The sequence below is a fragment of the Bos grunniens genome, chromosome 5 (assembly GCF_055505025.1).
Source record: "Bos grunniens cultivar Pamir isolate PY7600 chromosome 5, Bosgru_T2T1.0, whole genome shotgun sequence".
In the NCBI taxonomy this organism is placed as follows: domain Eukaryota; kingdom Metazoa; phylum Chordata; class Mammalia; order Artiodactyla; family Bovidae; genus Bos; species Bos grunniens.
Genome location: NC_141169.1, coordinates 67,661,237 through 67,685,379, shown reverse-complemented (window position 1 = coordinate 67,685,379; position 24,143 = coordinate 67,661,237). Strand labels below are relative to the sequence as shown.

The following is a 24,143-nucleotide window of genomic DNA, read 5'->3' as shown; positions in this document are numbered from 1 at the left end:
GAGCCTGTGGGGAAGCCATTTATATTGTGTAGATGATGCTAAACTTCTGGATCATATAAAATGAAATCATTTTCTGCCAGAAAAAATAAAAATAAAAAGAATAAGGATGAATCTAAACTACACTTTAGGGCAGTATTTCCTAAACAATAGTCTATCAAATGCCACATATTATTAGGTGTTTTATTAGATGAGAGTTCCAAGGTTAAATAGGGTTGGAAAATTCTGCATCTAGATTTTGGAGACCCCTCATGCTTGTGAAAATATTAAAGAGTTTGGAAAGCCCTGCAGAGTGGAAACTTATTCAGTGTTACCTTACTCAGCATTTCCCAAATTTTTTTGACCATGGAACCTTGTTCAAGAAAGACACATTACCGTTTTGCAGGCACTAGTATCCCATTGAACTTATGCTATTATAGAGTTAGGAGGTCCAGACTCTCAGTTATGAGTGAGATTTGGGACCCACAGCATTGGGATTCAGACTATGTTGTCTGGAATCAAACTGTTTGGGTTGAAAATCCAGTTGTGCCACCTGTGAACTGGGTAACCTTAGGAAAGTTATTTATCCTCTTGGTGACTTAGTTTCCTCATGTTTAAACTGAAGGTAATAAGATTTTTTTGTAGGGCTGTTGTGAAAATTAAATGAATTAATACAGGCAAAGTACTTAATGATAGTATCTGTCACATAGTAAGAGCTCAATAAATGTTTGCTCTCATTATTTCTATGCAGTATCATTTTGGAGAGTCAGGGAGCATCAGAGACTTACATTCTTAGCTCTCTGACAGATAGCTAAAGGATTAAGATTAAGGTTAATTGATTTGAAAAGGGATTATGGGGTAAGGAAACAATAGTTTCATTCAAATATTTGAAGTGCCATCATGGAAAAAGAATGGGGCTTCCCTGGTGATTCAGATGGTAAAGAATCTGCTTGTAATGTGGGACACCTGGGTTTGATCCCTGGGTGGGGAAGATCCTCTGCAGAAGGGAATGGCTACCCACTCCAGTATTCTTGCCCGGAGAATTCCATGGACAGTGGAGCCTGGCGGGCTACAGTCCATGAGGTCAAAAAGAGTCAGACAGAAGAATACTGCTTATTTTTTGTTACTTCACAGGCAAAAGGACAAAGCATGAAATTACAGGGAGCATATTTCAAATCACTTAAAGGCATCATCTCTACTGTAGAAGAGAACTGGAAGACATTGATTTCAAGCATTATTACTATCAAAACAGCTAGTAAAAGGCAGGGCAGAATCAATGCAAAAATTATGGTATAAATAATCTTACCTTTCCTTAATAAAGACAAAGGAAAAATCCATTCTAGTTCCTCCAAAATTGGCAATGGAGGAGAAATGTTATATGGCGGAATCACCTGTACCTGTGAGTACCTTGCTAGGTACTCTTGTAGTCACCTCCATCCTTAATGAGCACGACTGTATTTTCCATAGCTGATTAACACCAAAGTCATCATCCCACTAAGTGGTGATACTGCCTGCCAGTGGGCTCATGGTCTATTAGACCTCAGCTAGTAACAACATCAGAATGCAATGCAAACCTGGAGAGGTGGGATGGGTGGCGGTGGGAGGGAGGCTCAAGAGAGAGGGGATATATCTATATCTATATATCTATATATCTATATATCTATATATCTATATATCTATATATCTATATATATATATATTGGAAGTGAGAAATAGATTTAAGGGCCTAGATCTGATAGAGTGCCTGATGAACTATGGAATGAGGTTCGTAACATTATACAGGAGATGAGGATCAAGACCATCTCCATGGAAAAGAAAGCAAAAAAGCAAAATGGCTGTCTGGGGAGGCCTTACAAATAGCTGTGAAAAGAAGAGAAGCGAAAAGCAAAGGAGAAAAGGAAAGATATAAACATCTGAATACAGAGTTCCAAAGAATAGCAAGAAGAGATAAGAAAGCCTTCTTCAGCGATTAATGCAAAGAAATAGAGGAAAACAACAGAATGGGAAAGACTAGAGATCTCTTCAAGAAAATCAGAGATACCAAAGGAACATTTCATGCAAAGATGGGCTCGATAAAGGACAGAAATGGTATGGACCTAACAGAAACAGAAGATATTAAGAAGAGGTGGCAAGAATACACAGAAGAACTGTACAAAAAAGATCTTCATGACCCCGATAATCACGATGGTGTGATCACTGACCTAGAGCCAGACATCCTGAAATGTGAAGTCAAGCGGGCCTTAGAAAGCATCACTACGAACAAAGCTAGTGGAGGTGATGGAATTCCAGTTGAGCTATTCCAAATCCTGAAAGATGATGCTGTGAAAGTGCTGCACTCAATATGCCAGCAAATTTGGAAAACTCAGCAGTGGCCACAGGACTGGAAAAGGTCAGTTTTCATTCCAATCCCAAAGAAAGGCAATGCCAAAGAATGCTCAAACTACCGTACAATTGCACTCATCTGACACGCTAGTAAAGTAATGCTCAAAATTCTCCAAGCCAGGCTTCACAATATGTGAACTGTGAACTTCCTGATGTTCAAGCTGGTCTTAGAAAAGGCAGAGGAACCAGAGATCAAATTGCCAACATCCGCTGGATCATGGAAAAAGCAAGAGAGTTCCAGAAAAACATCTATTTCTGCTTTACTGACTATGCCAAAGCCTTTGACTGTGTGGATCACACTAAACTGTGGAAAATTCTAAAAGAGATGGGGATACCAGACCACCTGATCTGCCTCTTGAGAAATTTGTATGCAGGTCAGGAAGCAACAGTTAGAACTGAACATGGAACAACAGACTGGTTCCAAATAGGAAAAGGAGTACATCAAGGCTGTATATTGTCACCCTGCTTATTTAACTTCTATGCAGACTACATCATGAGAAACGCTGGACTGGAAGAAACACAAGCTGGAATCAAGATTGCCAGGAGAAATATCAATAACCTCAGATATGCAGATGACACCACCCTTATGGCAGAAAGTGAAGAGGAACTAAAAAGCCTCTTGATGAAAGTGAAAGTGGAGAGTAAAAATGTTGGCTTAAAGCTCAACATTCAGAAAACAAAGATCATGGCATTCGGTCCCACCACTTCATGGGAAATAGATGGGCAAACAGTGGAAACAGTGTCAAACTTTATTTTTCTGGGCTCCAAAATCACTGCAGATGGTGACTGCAGCCATGAAATTAAAAGACGCTTACTCCTTGGAAGGAAAGTTATGACCAACTTAGATAGCATATTCAAAAGCAGAGACATTACTTTGCCAACAAAGGTTCGTCTAGTCAAGGCTATGGTTTTTCCAGTGGTCATGTATGGATGTGAGAGTTGGACTGTGAAGAAGGCTGAGCGCCGAAGAATTGATGCTTTGAACTGTGGTGTTGGAGAAGACTCTTGAGAGTCCCTTGGACTGCAAGGAGATCCAACCAGTCCATTCTGAAGGAGATTAGCCCTGGGATTTCTTTGGAAGGAATGATGCTAACGCTGAGACTCCAGTACTTTGGCCACCTCATGCGAAGAGTTGACTCATTGGAAAAGACTCTGATGCTGGGAGGGATTGGGGGCAAGAGGAGAGGGGGACGACAGAGGATGAGATGGCTGGATGGCATCACTGACTCGATGGACATGAGTCTGAGTGAACTCTGGGAGTTGGTAACGGACAGGGAGGCCTGGCGTGCTGCGATTCATGTGGTCGCAAAGAGTTGGACACTACTGAGTGGCTGATCTGATCTGATCTGATATATATTGGACTTCCCTGGTGGTTCAGACAGTAAAGCATCTGTCTACAATGTGAGAGACCTACGTTCGATCCATATACTCACAGCTGATTCGTATTTTATAGCAAAAGCCAATACAACATTATAAAGCAATTATCCTCCAATTAAAAAAAATAATAATACAAAAATAAATAGAGGTTCATTAACTCAAAAAAAAAGAATGCAATAGGCTTGATATTTGCATTGGAGATACAGAGGTATGGTGTTTACACGCATTGGTTGTGTGGTGACGGAGGCAGTGAGGCAGATGGTTTCGTGGATTGGGGCCAAACAATTAGGAACATACTCAAACCTCTGTCTGCTAACCCCCAAAAATCCCACTGTCCTCAGTACATTGATCTTTCAATTCTCTGCATTTTCCAAAGTTCTCTTTATTTTTAGCTTCTACTCTCTCATGTCCTGAGCCTACTTAGAAAAATAGTCTCCTGAGAGCCTTTATTGCAAGTGGCTTAGTAATGGGCTATAAAATTAGAATCAAACTCCTGGGGGAAGTTGCAGAGAAGAGGTCTCCCTTCCTCTGCCAGAACCCCACTAATCATTTTACCTCGAATTCCCTAAGGACGGGAATAAGCCATCAGGCGCATATACAGAGCTCTGAAGTGCATGATGAGTGTGCTCAGTTGTCATCATTTAACTGATGGAGACACACAGGTTCAGACTAAGCAAGCTGCCCAGGGCTAGACTCTTAGAGCTAGAAAATCCTTCCAAGTTCACCCTCCATTTTCACAGTAGATTTGAAAACAAATCTATATATGTGTTTACAGTCTAAATGTTTACAAGTACAGTCTGTATTTGTCACAGTCACTTTCTGTGTTCCCTCTCTGCCCAGATGACCCACATCCCACCCTCATAAGATACTCAATCAGCTCATACTGTCTCATTCATGCATTCCATTAACCTTCTGTGAGTATCAGCTGTTATCAGACCGTATATAGGTGTTGAGGAGACTGGGATGAGTGAAGCAGTCATTCTCTGCATCTGCAGAATGTGGAGAAGCTCAGGCTTCCATGAGCATTCTTAATCTAGGCTGGGGGAAAAATTTGTTAAGAAGTTTCTTGCAGACATAATGTTTAAGCTGAAACCTAAGGGACTGACTAGTGAGGTAAATGGGGGAGTAAATTCCAGAATGAAGAGACAAATGACTTGAGGGGAGAGAATAAACGCATGGCCAGGTCATGGAATCCTTGAATCCTTTACCATCCAGCAACCTCAGTGTTCCTGGGAACAGAAGCGGGGTTGCAGAGGAGAGGTTTGGCAGATAATAAGATGTTTACTACTCTCAAGTTTGGACTTTAGGTCCTGCCTGTGACTTCTGGGTCTGGTGAGCAGGACAGCATCAAGACTGAATCACGAGGGTTCCTTTTATCCTTTTCACCTTGGTGCAGAGCAGTTGTGGCAGTAACATGTTTACAGGGAACACTCCATATTTAATCAAAATAAGAAGAGCATTGCGTTTCACTGGGGAAAAGTTCTTACAACCCAGATGACTTTTTCATCTTATTTAAACCCCCAAATATAGATAATAGTATAAAGAATGTCCATGTAACTCACTTCCTGTTTAAGCAGTAAATCATTACAGGAATGACTTAAATCCCTGGGTACCCCTTCCCCATGTACCTCCCTCCTCAGAAGTAGCTATTAATCTGAATTTGATACATATTATTCCCATGCATCTTTTAAGACTTTGTTATATAAAGATATCCATTAGGATATATGGCATAGTCTTGCAAGTTTTGCTTTTTTGAAGTAAAGTTGATTTACAATGCTGTATTAATTTCTGGTATACAGCAAAGCAATTCATTTGTATATGAACATATATACTTTACGTATATAGACTTCATATTCTTTTCCATAATGGTTTATCACAAGATATTATATATAATTCCTTGTGCTATACAGGACCTTGTTGTTTATCCTGTAAGCTTTTAGTCTTCATAAGATTGGAGTCATATTGTAATAGTCTGTCTGCAGTTTTCTTTTTGGGGAGAAGAAGGGGGACATTGTTTTTGAGATTTGTGCATCTATTTCTGCTCATTCATTTTTTCCCCTCTCTATTTTCCATTGTATGACTATACTTTATTTCTTATTGATGGGTCTTTAGCTTGCTTCTCTTGTGTGTCCATGCAGATGGTTCTGCCTCAAACATTTTGATGGGTTTGATGATCCAGTTATTGAATAGAGGAACCTCAAATGGAAAACTGGCACTGGTTTCGGCTGTTTACCTGTTCAAAACCAGGCATATTTGAGAAACAGTAGCATGAAGCTGACTTTCTACACTTTCATCATAAAGTTCAGTCCCACGTTGTGAAAATGTAGACGGAGTGCTGTGGTCCATTGATGGTACGTGGGTTGTGATTGCTCATGGATAGCTTGGACTGAAACAGGCCACTGGACCATTTCGATTTTATCTCTTCGGTGCCAAAAAAAAAAAGTGGGGGTAGAAAGGGGAACCTGGGACAGGACAGCTCTTTCCTGTAAAGCCTTGAGAAGAGCCTGGATTAAGCTGCTAGCCCGTTTCTTCCCCAGGAAAGGGGTTCCCTCTGAAACGGACACAGTTCCAACCACATGGAGGGGAAGATGGGGAAGAAATAACCCAACAAAGAGGGACAAGACCAAGGGAGGGGAAGACCAGGAACTGACAACAGAGATACTCCCAGGGGAGGCGAGAGTGGGATCCTAAAGGATGGTTTCCAGGGGGTGAATCCTGAAAGTTAACTTGAACCTGCCTGAGAACGCGCCTCTAGCGTGGAGTTGGGGAGGGTCTTGAGCTCACTCTAGACTTTAATAATTGTGCTGCTCCTGTTTTCCTGAATGTTTTTGGTTTCCTATTTAGCCCAGTAGGTTTAATTTTTAGACTCTTAGTCAGCTGGGGCTGTTACTGGACCTCTGACAAGAAGAGATCAGTAAAATACACAAGAAGCCCTGCCTGTACCTCTGTGAGACTTCTCTATTTTTCTAACTGTTATTTCTCACCCCAGATGTTGTGGCCATCCCCAGACTGTTTCTGCTTTTGCCCCATTGCAGTCTTTCTTCTTTTTTTGTGCCCCACGGTTTGTGGGATCTCAGTTCTCTAACCAGGGATTGAACCTATGCCCTCTGCAGTGGAAGTGCAGAGTCCTAACCACTGGATCACCAGGAAGTCCCCAGTCTATCCTTAAAATACCTGCCAGAGTGCTTCATTGAAAACATGAGTCAAAATCTCTCTCTCCCTCTGCCGTACTACCTCTCATAGCACAATGGCAACCCACTCCAGTACTCTTGCCTGGAAAATCCCATGGATTGAGGCCTGGTAGGCTGCAGTCCATGGGGTTGCTAAGAGTCGGGCACGACTGAGCGACTTCACTTTCACTTTTCACTTTCATGCATTGGAGAAGGAAATGACCCACTCCAGTATTCTTGCCTGGAGAATCCCAGGGACGGATGAGCCTGGTAGGCTGCCGTCTATGGGGTCACACAGTCAGACACGACTAAAGCGACGCAGCAGCAGCAGCAGCATCATAGTTGATTTACAATGTTGTGTTAGTTTCAGGTGTACAGCAAAGGATTTAAGTTACATATACATATACAATACATATACATATATTCATTCTTTTTTCAGATGAAAGTGAAAGTCTCTCGGTTGTGTCTGACTCTTTGAGACCCCATGGACTATACAGTCCATGGAATTCTCCAGGCCAGAATACTGGAGTGGGTAGCCTTTCCCTTCTCCAAGGGATCTTCTCAATCCAGGGATCAAACCCAGGTCTCCCCCATTGCAGGCAGATTCTTTACCAGCTGAGCCACAAGGGAAGCCCAAGAATGTTGGAGTGGGTAGCCTATCCCTTCTCCAGTGGATCTTCCTGACCCAAGAATTGAACCAAGTGTCCTGCATTGCAGGCAGATTCTTTACCAACTGAGCTATCAGGGAAGCCTTTTTCAGATACTTTACCTTTATAGGTTATTACAGAATATTGAGTAGAGTTCCCTTTGCTTACAGTAGGTCCTTGTTGTTTATCTATTTTATACACAGCTTCTTAATGTCACTCCAAGTGAAAAAGTTAAGATGATGGCCGATAGGTTACTCTTGGCTGCTTCTCTGCCTCGTGGCCTACTGCCCCCTGCCCCCTGCTCATCTGCGCCTGTCACACTGGCCTCACTGATGGTCTTCAGTCATACTGTGAAATGGCTGACCCCAGCACCCTTCCACTTGCTGTTCCCTTATGACTTGCTTCCTCACTGATTTTAGGTCTAGACCTCCATGTCACCTGTTTATTTTTGGGGGATTTCACGACCCCATTGTTTAAAATGGCACCTCGATTGAACCTCTGGAATAGTCTGTCCCTCTTCCCTGCTTATTTTTGTATGTTCCATCTGAAGACTGTATATTTTATTTATTTATCATAGTTATTATTTGTGTCTTCCTTCCAGAATGTAAGCTCCAGGAGGGCAGGGATTTTTCCTGCTTTGTCTGCTCTTATAGCCCAGTGCTTAAGCCCTGGCACCAGGGAGGTGTTGGATTGAATGAGTTATGAAAGGCTCCTGTCTGTTTACCTGAGACCAGTGATATGGACCATCATCTGTGACTGTCTTTGGTGTTGCCTCCCACCCCAGAAAGCTCTGAAACCGACAAGGACATAACTTCATTTGAGCTTATGCCAAGGCAACAGCCTGTAGGAGGTCCAATAACTCAAGAAGCTCCCCTTTTCCAGTCTAATCTCATCTGAAAATATGCTCAGCATTTCATTCTCCTTTTGGAAACATACTTTCAGGGAAAAATCTGAGAAGAGCTTAAAGTACAGCAAATATTAAAGGGGAAGTGACTCGTCAACTTAATGTGTTTCAGTTTCCAGGAGAATAATATCTGTGCCAGGTTGAGAAAGGTAGGGCATACTGACTTCTTACTGAGTCACTGTGATTGAAGCCACAATGGTGCAAGGTGCTTTCTCTCTTGCTAATGCTCATTAAGCTGCCAGATAATATGATTTTTATATTAAACATGGAAAATAAAAGTTCATAATGTCTAACTAATGTATCCAAAGGTAGTGAGTACAGAACAGAATTTGAACTCAGATTAGTCCCAAAGCCCGCACCTTTTGCATTATCATTCTTCTTTCCTTGAGAAATGAAGTGGAAGAGGAGAGGAAGGAGCTTGAGTTCAAGAAAAGGTCCAGAAGCACGAATCCACTTTTCACATTTCATCATATTCATTCTGTATTTCATCTACTTGTGATGAATCCCCCTTTAGGAAGATTTTCCTCATGGGTGGGAGCACAAAAGGGTTTCTGGTCAACCCTTGTTAAAATAGACCATTCTTTTCACTTTGCTTTTTTCTGGACCCCACACTCTGTTCAAGAGTCCTGAGTCATCAGGTTGTTGCTCTGCCTTCTTGTATGCAGAAATTAACTACTGGGCAAATTGTGAAATTGTCTTTGCAGTGTTGAACTCTAACTTTTCTTGCCTCTGCCAAAATGTCCACGAAGATGTGATGAGTGTGCATGGGTCAATTTTTAACTTGAATAGAGCCCTCGTTTGAAAATACAAATTCAGGGACTTGCCTGGCTGTCCAGTGGTTAAGACTCTGTGCTTCCACTGCAGGGGGTATGGATTCAATCCCTGTTGGGGAACTATGATTCCAAATGCCATGTGGCATGGCCAAATAAATGACAATAAAAATTCACTTCTTAAAAGGTAACTATGATCATATTCAGATTTGGAGGTTCATTTCTAAAGCATTTCTTAGCAACCAAAATTATTGTTATCTAAGGATCCACACTATTAAACCAGAGAAACACCACTAAGGAAATTGCATGCTAAGCTAGAGAGCTAATTGATTCAAATGGGAAAGAAATCATCTGAAGAATTTAGCTGGGTGATCTTAGCCAGAAATTTCACTCACATTAAAAAGATACGTGGATGAAACTGGAGCCTATTATACAGAGTGAAGTAAGCCAGAAAGAAAAACACCAATGCAGTATCAGTTCAGTTCAGTTCAGTTCATTCACTCAGTCGTGTCTGACTCTTTGCGACCCCACGAATTGCAGCACACCAGGCCTCCCTGTCCATCACCAACTCCCAGAGTTCACTCAGACTCACGTCCATCGAGTCAGTAATGCCATCCAGCCGTCTCATCCTCTGTCATCCCCTTCTCCTCTTGCCCCCAATCCCTCCCAGCATCAGAGTCTTTTCCAATGAGTCAACTCTTCGCATGAGGTGGCCAAAGTACTGGAGTTTCAGCTTTAGCATCTAACGCATATATATGGAATTTAGAAAGATGGTAACGATAACCCTGTATGTGAGACAGCAAAAGAGACACAGATGTATAGAACAGTCTTTTGGACTCTGTGGGAGAGGGTGAGGGTGGGATGATTTGGGAGAATGGTATTGAAACATGTATATTATCATATGTGAAACGAATCGCCAGTCCAGGTTCGATGCATGATGCAGGACGCTTGGGGCTGGTGCATTGGGATGACCCAGAGGCATGGTATAGGGAGGGAGGTGGGAGGGGGTTTCAGGATGGGGAACATGTGTACACCTGTGGCAGATTCATGTCAATGTATGGCAAAACCAATACAATATTGTAAAGTAATTAGCCTCCAATCAAAATAAATTTATATTAAAAAAAGATATTTTAATTTTCGTTGCATGGGTAATAGTATGAAACTGTTGGCAAATAAATGGAAGTTACACATAATCTTGTCATAACATCATGATGCCTTTCATTCTAGCCTTTTTTCCTTGTGTTGGACAGAAGTTTTAAAACATATTTTAATTATCTATCACATACCTATATCCATCATAAGTATTTTCCCAAGGGTCTGTCATTTAAAAGAGAAAGTTAAATTTTAGTAATAAATATTGTCTTTCGAAAAGTTGAACTGTGATCAAAAAGAAAATAGAGACAAAAACACCTTGAGGCCCATCAGTGGAGTTGTTCAGTCACTAAGTCATGTCCAACTCTTTGTGACCTCACGGGCGACTTCCCTGTTCTTCACTGTCTCCTGGAGTTTGCTCAAACTCATCACTGGAGACCATCACTGTGGGAGTGCTTACTGGCACTTTGTTTTTAATGGTTTCAGGGTCTCCAGTGAATGATTATAGACTACAGTCCATCTTATATCCCACTATTATGTAGTCGGGTTACAAATTTTGGTAAAAAGTTCTCCCATAAGTTAGGTCTCTAGAATTATAAAAACTGAGTCATGGGGCATACATTGTTTTTATTTTTTTAAATTGGAGCAAAATTGCTTTGCAGTGTTTTTGTTTCTGCTGCGCAATGAAGTGAATCAGCTGGAAGTATACGTACATTCCCTTCCTCTTGAGGCTCCCCCTCCTTCCCTCCCTTCCATCCCACCCCTCTCGGTCATCACAGAGCACTGAGCTGAGCTCTCTGTGCTGTACAGAAGCTTCCTACCAGCTATCTGTTTTACTCATGGTAGTGTATATACAGCATACGCTGTCTTCTGGCTGTTTCCAAGGTGAGAGGCTTCTCCCTGGGAAGTGGTGTTGTGTTACGAGGGGTGGGATAGAAGTGGGGAAACTCAATCAGTGTAGTTTCTGCCTTCCAGCCTTTAAAATTTTTTTTTCACTCTACACCCCTTCCCACCTCCTATACCACCCGGCCTCCCTTGCTGTTCCACAAATGAACATGGCCAAGGTGCATCCACTCCTATTTCTTGGCTTTGCTGTTTTTTCTCTGCTCTTAACAAAGCAGGAATTGGTTAAAGTTTAAAGTTACTTTAAACTTCTTTTAAAGTTTCAGCTTAGGTCAATAGGCGGAGCTTAACCATTTGCTTTCATCCAGAGCCAAGATGGATGACATTGCTCTTTGTTTTCATTAGAAAGTCACCTCTATTTGCAAAGAAAGCTTTAGAGCAACTGCTATCTGCTCTTCCTTCCTCCACGTGATCTTCTCTGTCTCTGGTCAGGAGTCCCCACATTGGGTTACCTGGTCAGGGGTATGTTCTTCTGCAGCTGGTGCCCATGTATAATGGCTTCATCATGTACCCCTGAGAATTATGGGGAAGAAGGAGCAGGAAGCAGTGCCTGTGTAGGATTGCTTCTTATTGTGTTTACTCCCATAATGTTTTCACTTTGAGGGATGTGGCATAATAGTAATAAGAATGATGAGACCTGGTATTTGTGGGATGCTCATCATATCCCTGGCAGGACAGGGTGTGTGGTTAAAAGACCAATGTCTGAGGTTAGAGAAAATGAGCTTCTCTCTCCAGCCACTTTTTTTTTTTAAATAGGTGTGTAATTGCTTTGGGCTTCCCAGTGGCTTCCCTGGTGGCTCAGATGGTAAGAATCTGCCTACAATGCAAGAGACCCGAGTTCCATCCCTGGGTTGGGAAGATCCCCTGGAGAAGGAAATTGCAACCCAATCGAGTATTCTTACCTGGAGAATCTCATGGACAGAGGAGCCTGGCGGGCTATAGTCCGTGGGGTTGCAAAAGAGTTGGACGTTACTTAGCGACTAAACAACACTAATTGCTTTACAATGTTGTATTAGTTTCTGCTGTCCAATGCAGTGAATCAGCTATATGTATACATATATCCCCTCCCTTTTGGACCTCCCTGCTACCCAGCATCCCCCATCCCAGCCATCTGGGTCATCACAGAGCACGGAGCTGAGCTCCCTCTGTTACACAGCAGCTTCCTCTCTGGCCCCTTTTAACAAAGCATCTTTGTCTCTAATTTCATTCTTCACATCTTCCTTAACCTCTACAAAGGATTCTTGAGAAGGTCACAGAAGATAATTTGAAACTGTAAAGTGGTATTATTTGAATATCATTACTGTATTTAAGTATCATTACTGTAATTATCCATGCGCTCTTCAACCATATGCCACTAACCATCGAGGAAAAAGATGCACTTCTTGAACTCTAAGGTTGATGAATTTCATTTCTTTGCAATTATAGAATTATTCAAGTTAAGCATTTTTTTCTGGGTACATTTTGTCCATTTTAATGTTTGGAGAAATCCTCTTTTAAAGAAAAATTAATAAAGAGGATAGTCCTTGATTTTCTTCACAAAGAACAACACTGTCAATGAAATCAGAGTTTTGAATAAGTAATAATGAAAACCACACATTAAAATTTGAGGGCCAGTTTAAGTAAGTGACTCTTTTTTTACTGATGAACTCAATAAGGGCTAAAGTATCACCAGCTAGAGACATTGTAGTTGAGAAGCTGTATTAAGTGATTATTATTTGTGGCATTAAATGCACATGAGTCTTCCCTTCTCAATGAGACTTCATGTGTCCATTCTATTAAATACTGCAAACTGCCCCGTTGCACTCCAAGACTGCCTGTTCCCTTCACCCTGCTCTGCATTGTATTTTTCCCTAGGCTTTATCATTATAATACATAAATCAGTTATCTTTTTTGTTTGTTGTTTGTATCTTCAAAACTTGAATGTAAACTCTATTAAAGGAAAATATCTTTGTTTTGTTCACTACTGTATCGCAGCCACTTAGAAAGTGACCAGTACCTGGAAGGTGCTACATATACGTTTGTAGCATAACTGGAATGAAAAGTAATTATATAAAAATATGAGTGGTATTTGTACTGGATAAAATAAAATTTTAACTGAGCATGTTTTAGGTACCTGACAGTCTGTATGTATTGTCTCATCCAGTGTTTCCTACAAATTTATGAACCAGGTACCATGAATACCTGGAGAAGGGCATGGCAGCCCACTCCACTATTCTTGCCTGGAGAATCCCCTGGGCATAGAAGCCTGGCAGACTGCAGTCCATGGGGTGGCAAAGAGTCGGACACGACTGAGTGACCAAGCACCACAACTACCCACAAAATTACAGATGGAGAAACTGATGGTTAGAAATATAAAAGTACATTTTCTAAGGTCTCATAGCTGACATAGTTAAGAACCTTGATTTAAACCCAATAAGCCTGACTCTTGTGGACTCTATCCAAGCAGAATAGTGTTGCTTCTGTGTACCAAACTGAAATCTTATGTTTGCAATTCTAGGCCTTGAGCAGATTTCCACGTGATTAAATTCTGTGACATTTGAACTATTTCCCCAACATTTGGTTTGTTATTTGGTTTTGCAGAAGAAAAAGTAAATAGTTTTTGCTGTGTTAAAGGCTTTCTTCTACTCTTATATTGGACAAAAAAAGGAAGAAAGAAAAAAAAAGAGAACTCTTCTTCCTCACTTCTCCACATTTCGTTGTGTTTGCTCTGGTTTTGTGTTTGGTCTGTGTCAATTCCAGTTACTGTCCCCTTCATACTCCCTTAACTTCTCTTTTCTAGGAGAATGATATAAACCTGACCCACATTGAATCAAGACCTTCACGTTTAAGGAAAGACGAGTATGAATTTTTCACCAATCTGGATCAACGCAGCGTGCCTGCCCTGGCAAACATCATCAAGATCTTGAGACATGACATTGGTGCCACTGTGCACGAGCTTTCCCGGGATAAGAAGAAAGACACAGGTGAGAGGCAGGAATTTCACAAGGTAAATAGCTCTACATCCTCACCATAAAGTAACGGCAAAGAAGGACTTGCCTGGGAGCCCAGTGGTAGGACATTGCCTTCCAATGTAGGGGGTGCCGGGTCCATCCCTGGCTGGGAAGCGGCGATCTCATATGCCTTGAGGCCAAGAAACCAAAACGTAAAACAGAAACAATATTGAAACAAATTCAATAAAGATTTTAAAAATCATGCTCGTGCTAGGTTGCTTCAAAGTTGTGTCTGACTCTGTGCAATCACATGAAAAAAACTTAAAAAAGAATAATGTCAAAGGTAATCTCAACCATGAAAGACCAGGATTTAGTGAGAGGATGTAGTTTAGGGATGCAGAATAGGGATGTCATAGTTAGACATTTAATAGCTGTTCCTTTTCCCCTTCCTCAAAATAGCTGTTTCTTATATTAGTTGTCTTTAGTTGCCTTCTACTGCAATTTTTATACATTTTTCATTGGTGGATTTTTATGCTCTCAAAATTTCTCTGCCTCAGTTTCCTCTGTAAAATGAAAATTTTTGAGATTTAAAAGGTCAATTCTATAAAGCCTGTGTGTAGCTTTATGTTGGGTGACAGTTACAAGGCAGAAATCTCATCTTATGGCTTAGAGGTAGGATGGTTAGGGTGTCCAGGGTGCTTTCTATTTAAATATGGTGTCAGGACAAATTCTTTAGTAATCTCTGTTGCGTCTCATGGTCTCTCCCCATGTGCTTCTCATGAGCTGGAGCTCTTTGATTCCTTGTTCTTAGGACTTTCATTGTCTCTTCCACTAGATTACAAGCTCCTTGTAGGCAGGGAGAGTCTCTTACCTACATTAATATCCTTAGAGTTACATAGCTCTCAGCAATTATTTGTGCATGAATGACTAAATAGAGTAATTGTCAAGACTTGCTCTGCCCACTTGTTTACTTACTGAAATTGCTACCGAATCCAAACTGGTTCTGCTCTGTCACACGATGGACCAGTAAATCAGGAGACAAGTTCTTGGGGACAAGGAATAGTGACTTTATTCAGAAAGCCAGCAGACTGAGAAGATGGCAGACTGATGTCTCAAAGAACCATCTTACTCCAGTCAGAATTTGGGCTATTTTACAAAAAATAGCCCGAATTATATTTTTATGTTAGAAAGAGAAGTTAGTTGTCTATTGTAAACGTCTTGGTGCAGGAATCCTTTGTTCTTATAGGTGTCCCTGTAGGTCAGGTTATGATGTTCCTGTGAATCTCCAACAAAACAAATGTTATTCTCTGTTTTGCAACTTTTTACTCATATATGTATAAAGGCCTGAGCCCTGAGAATGGGCTATTCTGTATATTTTAAGTTCTAGGCAACATTCTTTTACAAAAGGTGGAGAGCCAGTGTGATTAACCACTGGCAGCAGAGCACAAAGGTTAAAATAACAGAAACATCTAATATGGAGTCATATTTGTTCTTCCCTATTACAAAATATTGCCCTGGAGAGGAGTTAGGGCAATAGAGTGTAGGAATTGCATGGGCTTGGCCTTGGAGAGGCTTCGGTTCAAGCCCTGCTTTTTTCCACTTATTGGCTTTGAGACCCTTGACAAGTCTCTTTAACAGCCCTGACCTCTATTTTTCATAGGACTTCTGTGAGGATTAAATGAGATCTTGCATAGTCAGTGCTTAAAACAGTGCCCAGCTGGGTAAATGATAGTATGTGGTGGTTGTTGAACTGATGAGCTGTGCTAATAGATGACTAATAACTAAAGACCAGAGTTTCCATTAGGGATAATGCTTTGCGTTGTATAGTCCTGTTGATTTTGACAAATACATAATGTCACGTGTTTGCTATTTCATGTCATACAGAATGGTTTCAGTGCTCTCAAAATGCGCTGTGCTCCACATGCTCATTCCTCTCTCCTTCCCCTTTCTCCCTGGCAACCACCCATCTTTTTACTGTCTCCGTGATTTTGACTTTTCCAGAATGTTATGCTGTATGAATATGGAACCACAGACTATATATGCTTTTTTAAAATATTTATTTATTTGGCCGTGTTCGGTCTTAGTTACATTATGTGGGATCTTTGGTTGCAGACTCTCTAGTTGTGGCATGAGGGCTTAGTTGCTCTGAAACTTGTGGGATCTTAGTTCCCCGAACAGGAATTGAACCTGTGTCCTGTGCATTGCAAGGCAGAATCTTAACCACTGGACCACCAGGGATGTCCCTACATCCTTTTAGACTGGTTTTTTTTTGTTTGTTTGTTTCATTTAGCAGGTTTCCTTCATGCCTTTTTGCGACTTGATAGCTCATTTTTTGGTAATCACTGAAAAATGTTCCATTGTATAGATGTACCGCATCTCATTTATCCATTTTGCTCAATCTATTGAAGGATATTTTGGTTGCTTCTAAATTTTGGCAATTATGGATGAGGCTGTTAAATATTCATATGCAGGTTTTTCTGTTTTCAAAGTTTTCAACTCATTTGGGTCACTACTTAGAAGTGATTGCTGAGATGAACTATTTTTTCCTATATAATCAAAAAATTTTTTCTGTTGTAAAATCTAAAATCAAAAGCTTTTTTTGGCCACAGCATTAAAGACTAGCTCAAGAGGATTTCAGGCTTCGAAGTTGAAGTTAACATGTTAATAATTACTGCTGCTGCTGCTGCTAAGTCGCTTCAGTCGTGTCCGACTCTGCGACCCCATAGACGGCAGCCCACCAGGCTCCCCCGTCCCTGGGATTCTCCAGGCAAGAACACTGGAGTGGGTTGCCATTTCCTTCTCCAATACATGAAAGTGAAAAGTGAAAGTGAAGTCGCTCAGTCGTGTCCGACTCTTCGCGACCCCATGGACTGCAGCCTACCAGGCTCCTCCGTCCATGGGATTTTAAATGAGACATAAGACTGCACACTCCTCCCCCCACCCCCCTGCCCCACATAGGCCATTGAAACATTTTCTAAAAGACTCCTCTGAAGCTATCCCAGGGGATCTCTTCTCTTCCTGCCCTTGCTCTCTGTGGCTGTAACCAAGACCAGGAAGTCCATCCTGGGTGTCTGCCCTTGCTGAGAGTGGCAGCCATGCATGCAGGCTCTGATCACTGGTGGGGAGCGGGGCACTTGGCATTCCTCCTCAAATTAACCCTATCGGCTTCCCTTCTTCTTCTACCTTCTGAGTGAGCTGCTTCTCTGATGACCTCCTTCTCTTGCTTTTCCGGCCACCTGCTCCCAACAGGAGCCTCAGGCCCTCAGGGCAAAGGGCCTGCCGGATCCTGGGGCGAGCTCTGCCTCTGCTGGGAGCAGGTGGAGGCCGGGCCAGCTGGGGCCCTGGGGTAGAAATTCAAAGCAATTGACAGGCAAGCAGGCAGCCCCTCAGGGAGGCAGGGAAGATGTACATAGATCAGCTGAAGGGCTGGCAGCCTGAACTGGAGGCTCAGAAAGCAGATGTGGAAGAGCAGTTAGGAGCCCAGGCTCCGGAACCAGGACATCCACTTGGTGTGATTTGGGGCAGATTATTGATCATCATAGTTTGTCACTGTATAGAATTCAAGTAAGAAGCCTCTGTCTTGCAAGATTAATGAAATAACACCAGTGGTGTATTGAGGACAGCCCAGAGTACATTTAAGGGCTTAATAGAGGTTCGCTATTCTTGTGTTATCATCATTATTATAAATAATGACTTGAGCATAGGAGCCATGAAAAGCCAGCCGGTACACAACTACATTTTCAGAGGTTCTGGGAACTGGAAAATGACCTCAGAGGTCATGCAGCCCAACATCCTTCTTAATTTTTCATCTGTTAAAATCAGAGGCCACAACTTGTCTTCAGGCACAGAGTGAATTCTGTGCAGTTGTGGGCAAGCAGGTGTGGAGCACCGCTCTATGCCGAGCACCGTGTTTGGAGCCAGAGGGAGAGAGAGAGCTGGCAGGGCCTGTCCTTAGGGAGCTCACAGGCTGATAAGGGCAGCTGGGCAGCCACGTGAATGCAGAAGAGGGGTGGGTGCTGTGATGGAGACATGGCTGGTAGAATTCGGCCTCAGTTCCACCTTAACTCTGAGGACCCAGCAAGTGTGAAAGTGAGGAAGCCCACACTCTGGCATCGAGGCACCGCATCATCAATGTTGGGCTCATCAGAGGTAGAACGTGACACAGGTCTGATTCCCTGGTAGGGCCCAAAGTGGCAGGGTATTGATGTTTAACATTGGGTTGATATTTTACCTAGTGAGGAAAACACTGCTCAGACTAACCCTCCAAAACACTATGTGTCTCAGGACCCTTGTTTCTTTGGATGGTTCTTTACCCCAGCCCATATTGGTTGCCCTTCCCTGGCATGGTTTCCTGACCCTTGCACCTGCTGAAAGACATAGCCCTTTGGGTTTCTGGGTTAGTTTTTGTGAACTGGAGTCTGGGCCCAGAAACAGATTTTTTTTTTTTTTTTTTAGGGGAAACAGCCATCCCTTTGCAGAATTGTTCTTTCCGTCAAACTCCATGGGAGGATGATTAGGAGAAGAAAGCATCTTCATAGATCTGAACCTTTGATTCTTTCATTCAACAAAGTGCCCTTTCTACTGAGGGGCTCAGATCTCAGGGGTGAGTCTGACAACAGGCTGAAGGAGGGGGAGATCTGAACCCCTCAAATCAATTGGGCTAAATCACTTTCCATTCTAGTTGTTAAACCATTCAAAAGGCCGTATGGGTGCTAGAAAATGAAAGTTTTCAGTTTCTTAATTGCTAAAGTTCCCCACCCAAAACAGCTTAAGGGAAGGCTAATTATGGTGACAAGTTAAAGAAACCCCAACCTTCTCAAATGGCTCTTGGCTGATAGGAATTTAATAGGATTTTAATCCATAGAGTCTTTTGAATACTTGAGGTCTATTCTCCTGTTCCCCTGTCTCCTGATGACCTCAAATCCTTCTTCAACCCAACATGAAAGAGTGTTAATATCTTCCATCGATTAGTCTACTAATCCTTTTACCTTTCTCTTTGAATCTTTTGCATGACATTACATTTAGCTGGTGGGGCGGGGGGGATGTAAAATTCCCACATGGAGCCAGATTGCAGCCAAGAGAAGCAGATGGACAAAATGTCTTGGCTAGACAGAGGTGTAGGATCATCACCTTTTGAGAAATTTATCTGTTTGGAGTTATTTTCCAAGAGCAGTTGGACTTGAGAGTTATTTTCCAAGAGCAATTGGGTAGATTTTGTTCAAACTGGGGTCACTATAGGAGTATTGGTGTGGAAACAAAGCACGTCCAGATTGCCAGGACAACTATATTTTCTGTGTGGAGTAGAAAGGCTATTTATTTACTTATTCATCTATCTACTACCTATCTAGCCTGGAGGTGCTTATGATTTTGTCTTTTTTATTTGGATTAATTCCTGAAGCAATGATGGAAAAATTATTGCAGAAGACAAAATAACATTGTATTTATTGCCTCCTTCTTATACATTATATTTATTCCCTTACTCTTCTTTGCCCCTCTCCCCTCCCAGCCCACTTGAGTTTTTCTCTTTTCTGCTTCAACATCACTGCTGTGAAAGGCTGATAAGGCTGAAGTTTCAGATCCATCATGGGAGGAAGAAGGGTAGGGTTCCTTAGAGGAGTCTGAATAGCCCCTGGGATTGTGGGCAGAATTGTACCTGCTTGCATATATTTTAGGAGAGAGGATTTTCAAAGGGGTCATGGTTCTCAAAGAGTTGAGATCCTGTAGAGAGAAGCTGCTTAGGGCAGGAGGGGGCTCCAGATGGTCAGGATATTTCTCCATTTCTACCACTGCACCTGCCTTTCCTCTGGCTCTTCCTCTGCTCTACCCTTCCATTTCCATCATCTTCCCTTTATCTCCCTCTCACTTCGGGACCTCCTCCCTTTCATTTCACTTGGCCCCACGTGTGTCTCAGGGCCGGGGATGCCCATGGACCTGGGTCTGCTGGAGACCTGGGATCTGCATGTTCATAAAGACATACAGGATTGATTGGCAGCCTTTTCCAGTCTACCTAGATGCTTGCTACCTGTGGCAACATCGCTCTAAGTCCTCTGGCAGCTGGGGATGGGACTTTTGTTTCAGTAGCCTGCCTCATCGTGACAAGCATGCCCACAGCTAAGAGGACAAACCTGTTTGTGAAGAGGTGGCAGCAACCCTGAAGCTGGAGGCTGCCCTAGGGTTTGCCCTCTTGTAAGCTGTCAGAAGCATGTCTATTCATGGTGAGGGAAGATCCTGAGTAAATGCGGTTTCTGAGGCCAGTCTGCTTCCTAGGTTCCAGGGCTTCAAGCTGAGGAACATTATAAGATTATAAGCAGGCTTTCATTCTAACAGGAATTCCTTATTTGCGGGCCAAATCCAAAATATTTTCCCCTTAGGTTGTCTCACTGAAGCTTTGCAACTCAACTGGCCAGAGTAAGCAGATAACGTGATTTTTATTCTCCATATTAGGAAATGAGGCAGAGGTACACTTGAATGGCAGTGTGGATTTTGGAGTCTTCATTTTTCCAGTTCAATTCCTGGGCTGTAGTTTTATGGCCAAGTTGCTCGCCCTCTGTAGGCCTAGCTTTTCTTGTCTGTAAAATGAAGATAACTGTGTGCCAGTTCAGTTCAGTTCAGTCGCTCAGTCGTGTCCAACTCTTTGCAACCCCATGAATCGCAGCACGCCAGGCCTCCCTGTCCATCACCAACTCCCAGAGTTCACTCAGACTCATGTCCATCGAGTCAGTGATGCCATCCAGCCATCTCATCCTCTGTCGTCCCCTTCTCCTCCTGCCCCCAATCCCTCCCAGCATCAGAGTCTTTTCCAATGAGTCAACTCTTCGCATGAGGTAGCCAAAGTACTGGAGTATCAGCTTTAGCATCATTCCTTCCAAAGAAATCCCAGGGCTGATCTCCTTCAGAATGGACTGGTTGGATCTCCTTGCAGTCCAAGGGACTCTCAAGAGTCTTCTCCAACACCACAGTTCAAAGCATCAATTCTTCAGCGCTCAGCTTTCTTCACAGTCCAACTCTCACATCCATACGTGACCACTGGAAAAACCATAGCCTTGACTAGACGAACCTTTGTTGGCAAAGTAATGTCTCTGCTTTTGAATATGCTATCTAGGTTGGTCATAACTTTCCTTCCAAGGAGTAAGTGTCTTTTAATTTCATGGCTGCAATCACCATCTGCAGTGATTTTGGAGCCCAGAAAAATAAAGTCTGACACTGTTTCCACTGTTTCCCCATCTATTTCCCATGAAGTGATGAGACCAGATGCCATGATCTTCGTTTTCTGAATGTTGAGCTTTAAGCCAACTTTTTCACTCTCCTCTTTCATCTTCATCAAGAGGCTTTTTAGTTCCTCTTCACTTTCTGCCATAAGGGTGGTGTCATCTGCATATCTGAGGTTATTGATATTTCTCCTGGCAATCTTGATTCCAGCTTGTGCTTCTTCCAGCCCAGCATTTCTCATGATGTACTCTGCATATAAGTTAAATAAGCAGGGTGACAATGCAGTTGTGTAAATTCTGTGATATGATTGTACAATGTGCCTGGCATAAAGGATCCATGCAAAAAGGTCAGGAAACTCATGCCTAGTCTTTTCTAAGGATCCCCAGTGAATCTCATGGTGGAGACAGAGTCAGAACCTCCAAAGTCCTGATCTTTGATAAAGAAAGGCTACCATGATGTGCTATTTGGATCAATCCAAAAGATGGTGAAGATTACAAAGAATTAGACTAAGAACACCCTTTTTCTCTGTACAGATGTGTTCCCTCAATTGAAGGAGGTAATAAGAGAATATGAAATGCTTATTATGGAATGTCAATTTGCCATTGATGCTGAGTTGAGGGAGCAGCATAGCAAGTAAAAAAGAGCAACTACTTGAAAAGAGTCAAGAGCCAGGATATGAATTCCTATTCTGTACAATGCCAGCTAGGCTTGATCTCATCTGACTTCCTGCCAGCTGGGATACCTCATTACCTCTTCTTCCTCATCTGTAAAATAGAGCTGAGATTCACTCTGTCACTTTCTGGGTCTCACAAGGGCATCATGCAAAATACTCTGTATGTTAGGATGTTTGATGGATTGTGTTGAACTTGCTTGAGTTGAAGAGGCCCTTGATCTTAGATATCCTTAAGCCTTAGTAAGGGGGGAGCTTTATGGTCTGTTGCTGTTGTTCAGACACTAAGTCATGTATGACCCTCTGCAACCCCATGGACTGTAGCCTGCCAGTCTCCTCTGTCCATGGGATTCCACAAGCAGTACTGGATTTCTTTCTCCAGGGGATCTTCCTGACCCAGAGATGGAACCCATGTCTCCTGCACTGGCAGGCAGATTCTTTACCATTGACCCATCAGGGAAGCAACTGCAGCTTAGTATCAGGCTATTTGCTACCACCAGCTCCTTGGGGTGGACACTCACCAGGCTAATAACAAATAGAGAGTTGGTGGCAGCCACTCTTTCACTGGGGCTGGCCCCACCAGAAGCCAGGGAGTCAGCTTCCTGTGTGGGATGATGTGAAGGCCCCTGGGGATGATCTCTCATTCACAAAGATGACTTCCTGTGAACATAGCTTGGGTGTTTGATATTATGCACGTGACTCTGTGTTATATTGGAAATAGCACTGGTGGGGGGCTGCTGTCTTTGGGGTCGCACAGAGTCAGACACGACTGAAGCGACTTAGCAGCAGCAGCAGGAGATGGAAGGCCAGTTTCACATTCAGATTTCTTGCTTTTTCCTCTTTGTTCTTTTCTTCCCTCCTTTTCTTTTTTCCCTTCTCTTCTTCCTCATCCTTCTGACAACATTCATTACCAAAAGCAGTAGCCTCTTTTTTGTCATCTTCCTCTTTGAAATATTTGTAACATTTGACAGCATTTTTCTCCCTGGAATCCTCTCTCTCCTTCATATTTGCTAAATCACATGGGTCTTACTTATTAAAATTCTGACAATTGGGGTTTTCTTCCTTTTTCTTTTATATCTTCTCCAAACTCAGAGTCTTCTTTACCACCTTCTTGTCATTCATTCACATTTATGCCCCAATTCAGTGGATCGTTCATCCATACAACTCATATATATTGAATACCCATTCAGCGGCAGCCACATGGAGGGATGCATTAGGGAAAATCAGTCACGTGTGGTGTCTTGACTCATGTGTCTTATGGTCTAGGAGGCTGCTGTTCAGCCATGTCTGTGTAGGGATAGGGGAGTGGCTGTTTGCCAGGCACACCAAGGATCTACACTGAGGCCAGTCTTGAGCATGGTGGGGAGAGGGGAGCAAGGGTTGGGGAGGGGCTCCTGTGGGGAGACAGACATTATATGGAAGAGGCTTTAGATACATTCTGTTTGAGCCAATGTAGGTTGACCATAACTCCAGAGGCAAGTAGCTGGTAATCAGATCTCACTGCGATGTGGAATTCAGTATTTGGGAACATAGTGAACATTCCCATCAATAAGTAAGTTAATAAGATAAGTGACATCTTAAAATGGCTGTAGGGAGGATAGCTCCAGTTTAGATTGGTGATTGGAATACACGCCCTTTTCTTTGTTCATCATTCACTGGCATCTCTCACTCATTCCATCCATTTATTCATTTTGACACCTTTTCAGTCTTTACTTCCTGGTAGATGCCTTTTACCCACCTGGTTTCACTCTCATAAGTGAGCCCTGCCTCCACCATGCTTCCGTTTGGTCCAGGAGGAGGGAACTGGCTTGGCACCATCATCTGCATTTGGCTCACCCATTCTTGCCAAGACCTTCACAGAGAGTGTTCCTTCTTCAGAAAGAAAATGGAAGCTCCTTAAAGGAGAAACCTAATGCCCTTAAAGGCATTCATCCTTCAGGAGGTGGGCACACCAGCTCTGTTGGGGTTAGTTTGGTGAAGGCTTCTCTGCTGGGCTGGAGGCCATGGCCTCAGAAAAGACATCCAGGAGCCTTGGAAGGGGGCGGGGGGGCGGGCAGGGCAGTGAACACCCTTCTATTTTGGGCCTTGGAAGCTGAGGATTTATTGCTCTCCC

The 24,143-nt window shown here is 42.7% G+C and overlaps 1 protein-coding gene across 1 annotated transcript in view; it reads left to right on the top strand.

Moving 5' to 3' along the window:
- The window catches only part of PAH (phenylalanine hydroxylase), a 90,694-nt gene that overhangs the window by 11,312 nt on the left and 55,239 nt on the right, over window positions 1-24,143 (top strand). Inside the window, exon 3 of the mRNA XM_086401056.1 lies at window positions 14,001-14,184. Within this exon, the coding sequence (XP_086257182.1) occupies window positions 14,001-14,184 (184 nt within the window). The remainder of the gene's footprint in view (window positions 1-14,000; window positions 14,185-24,143) is intronic.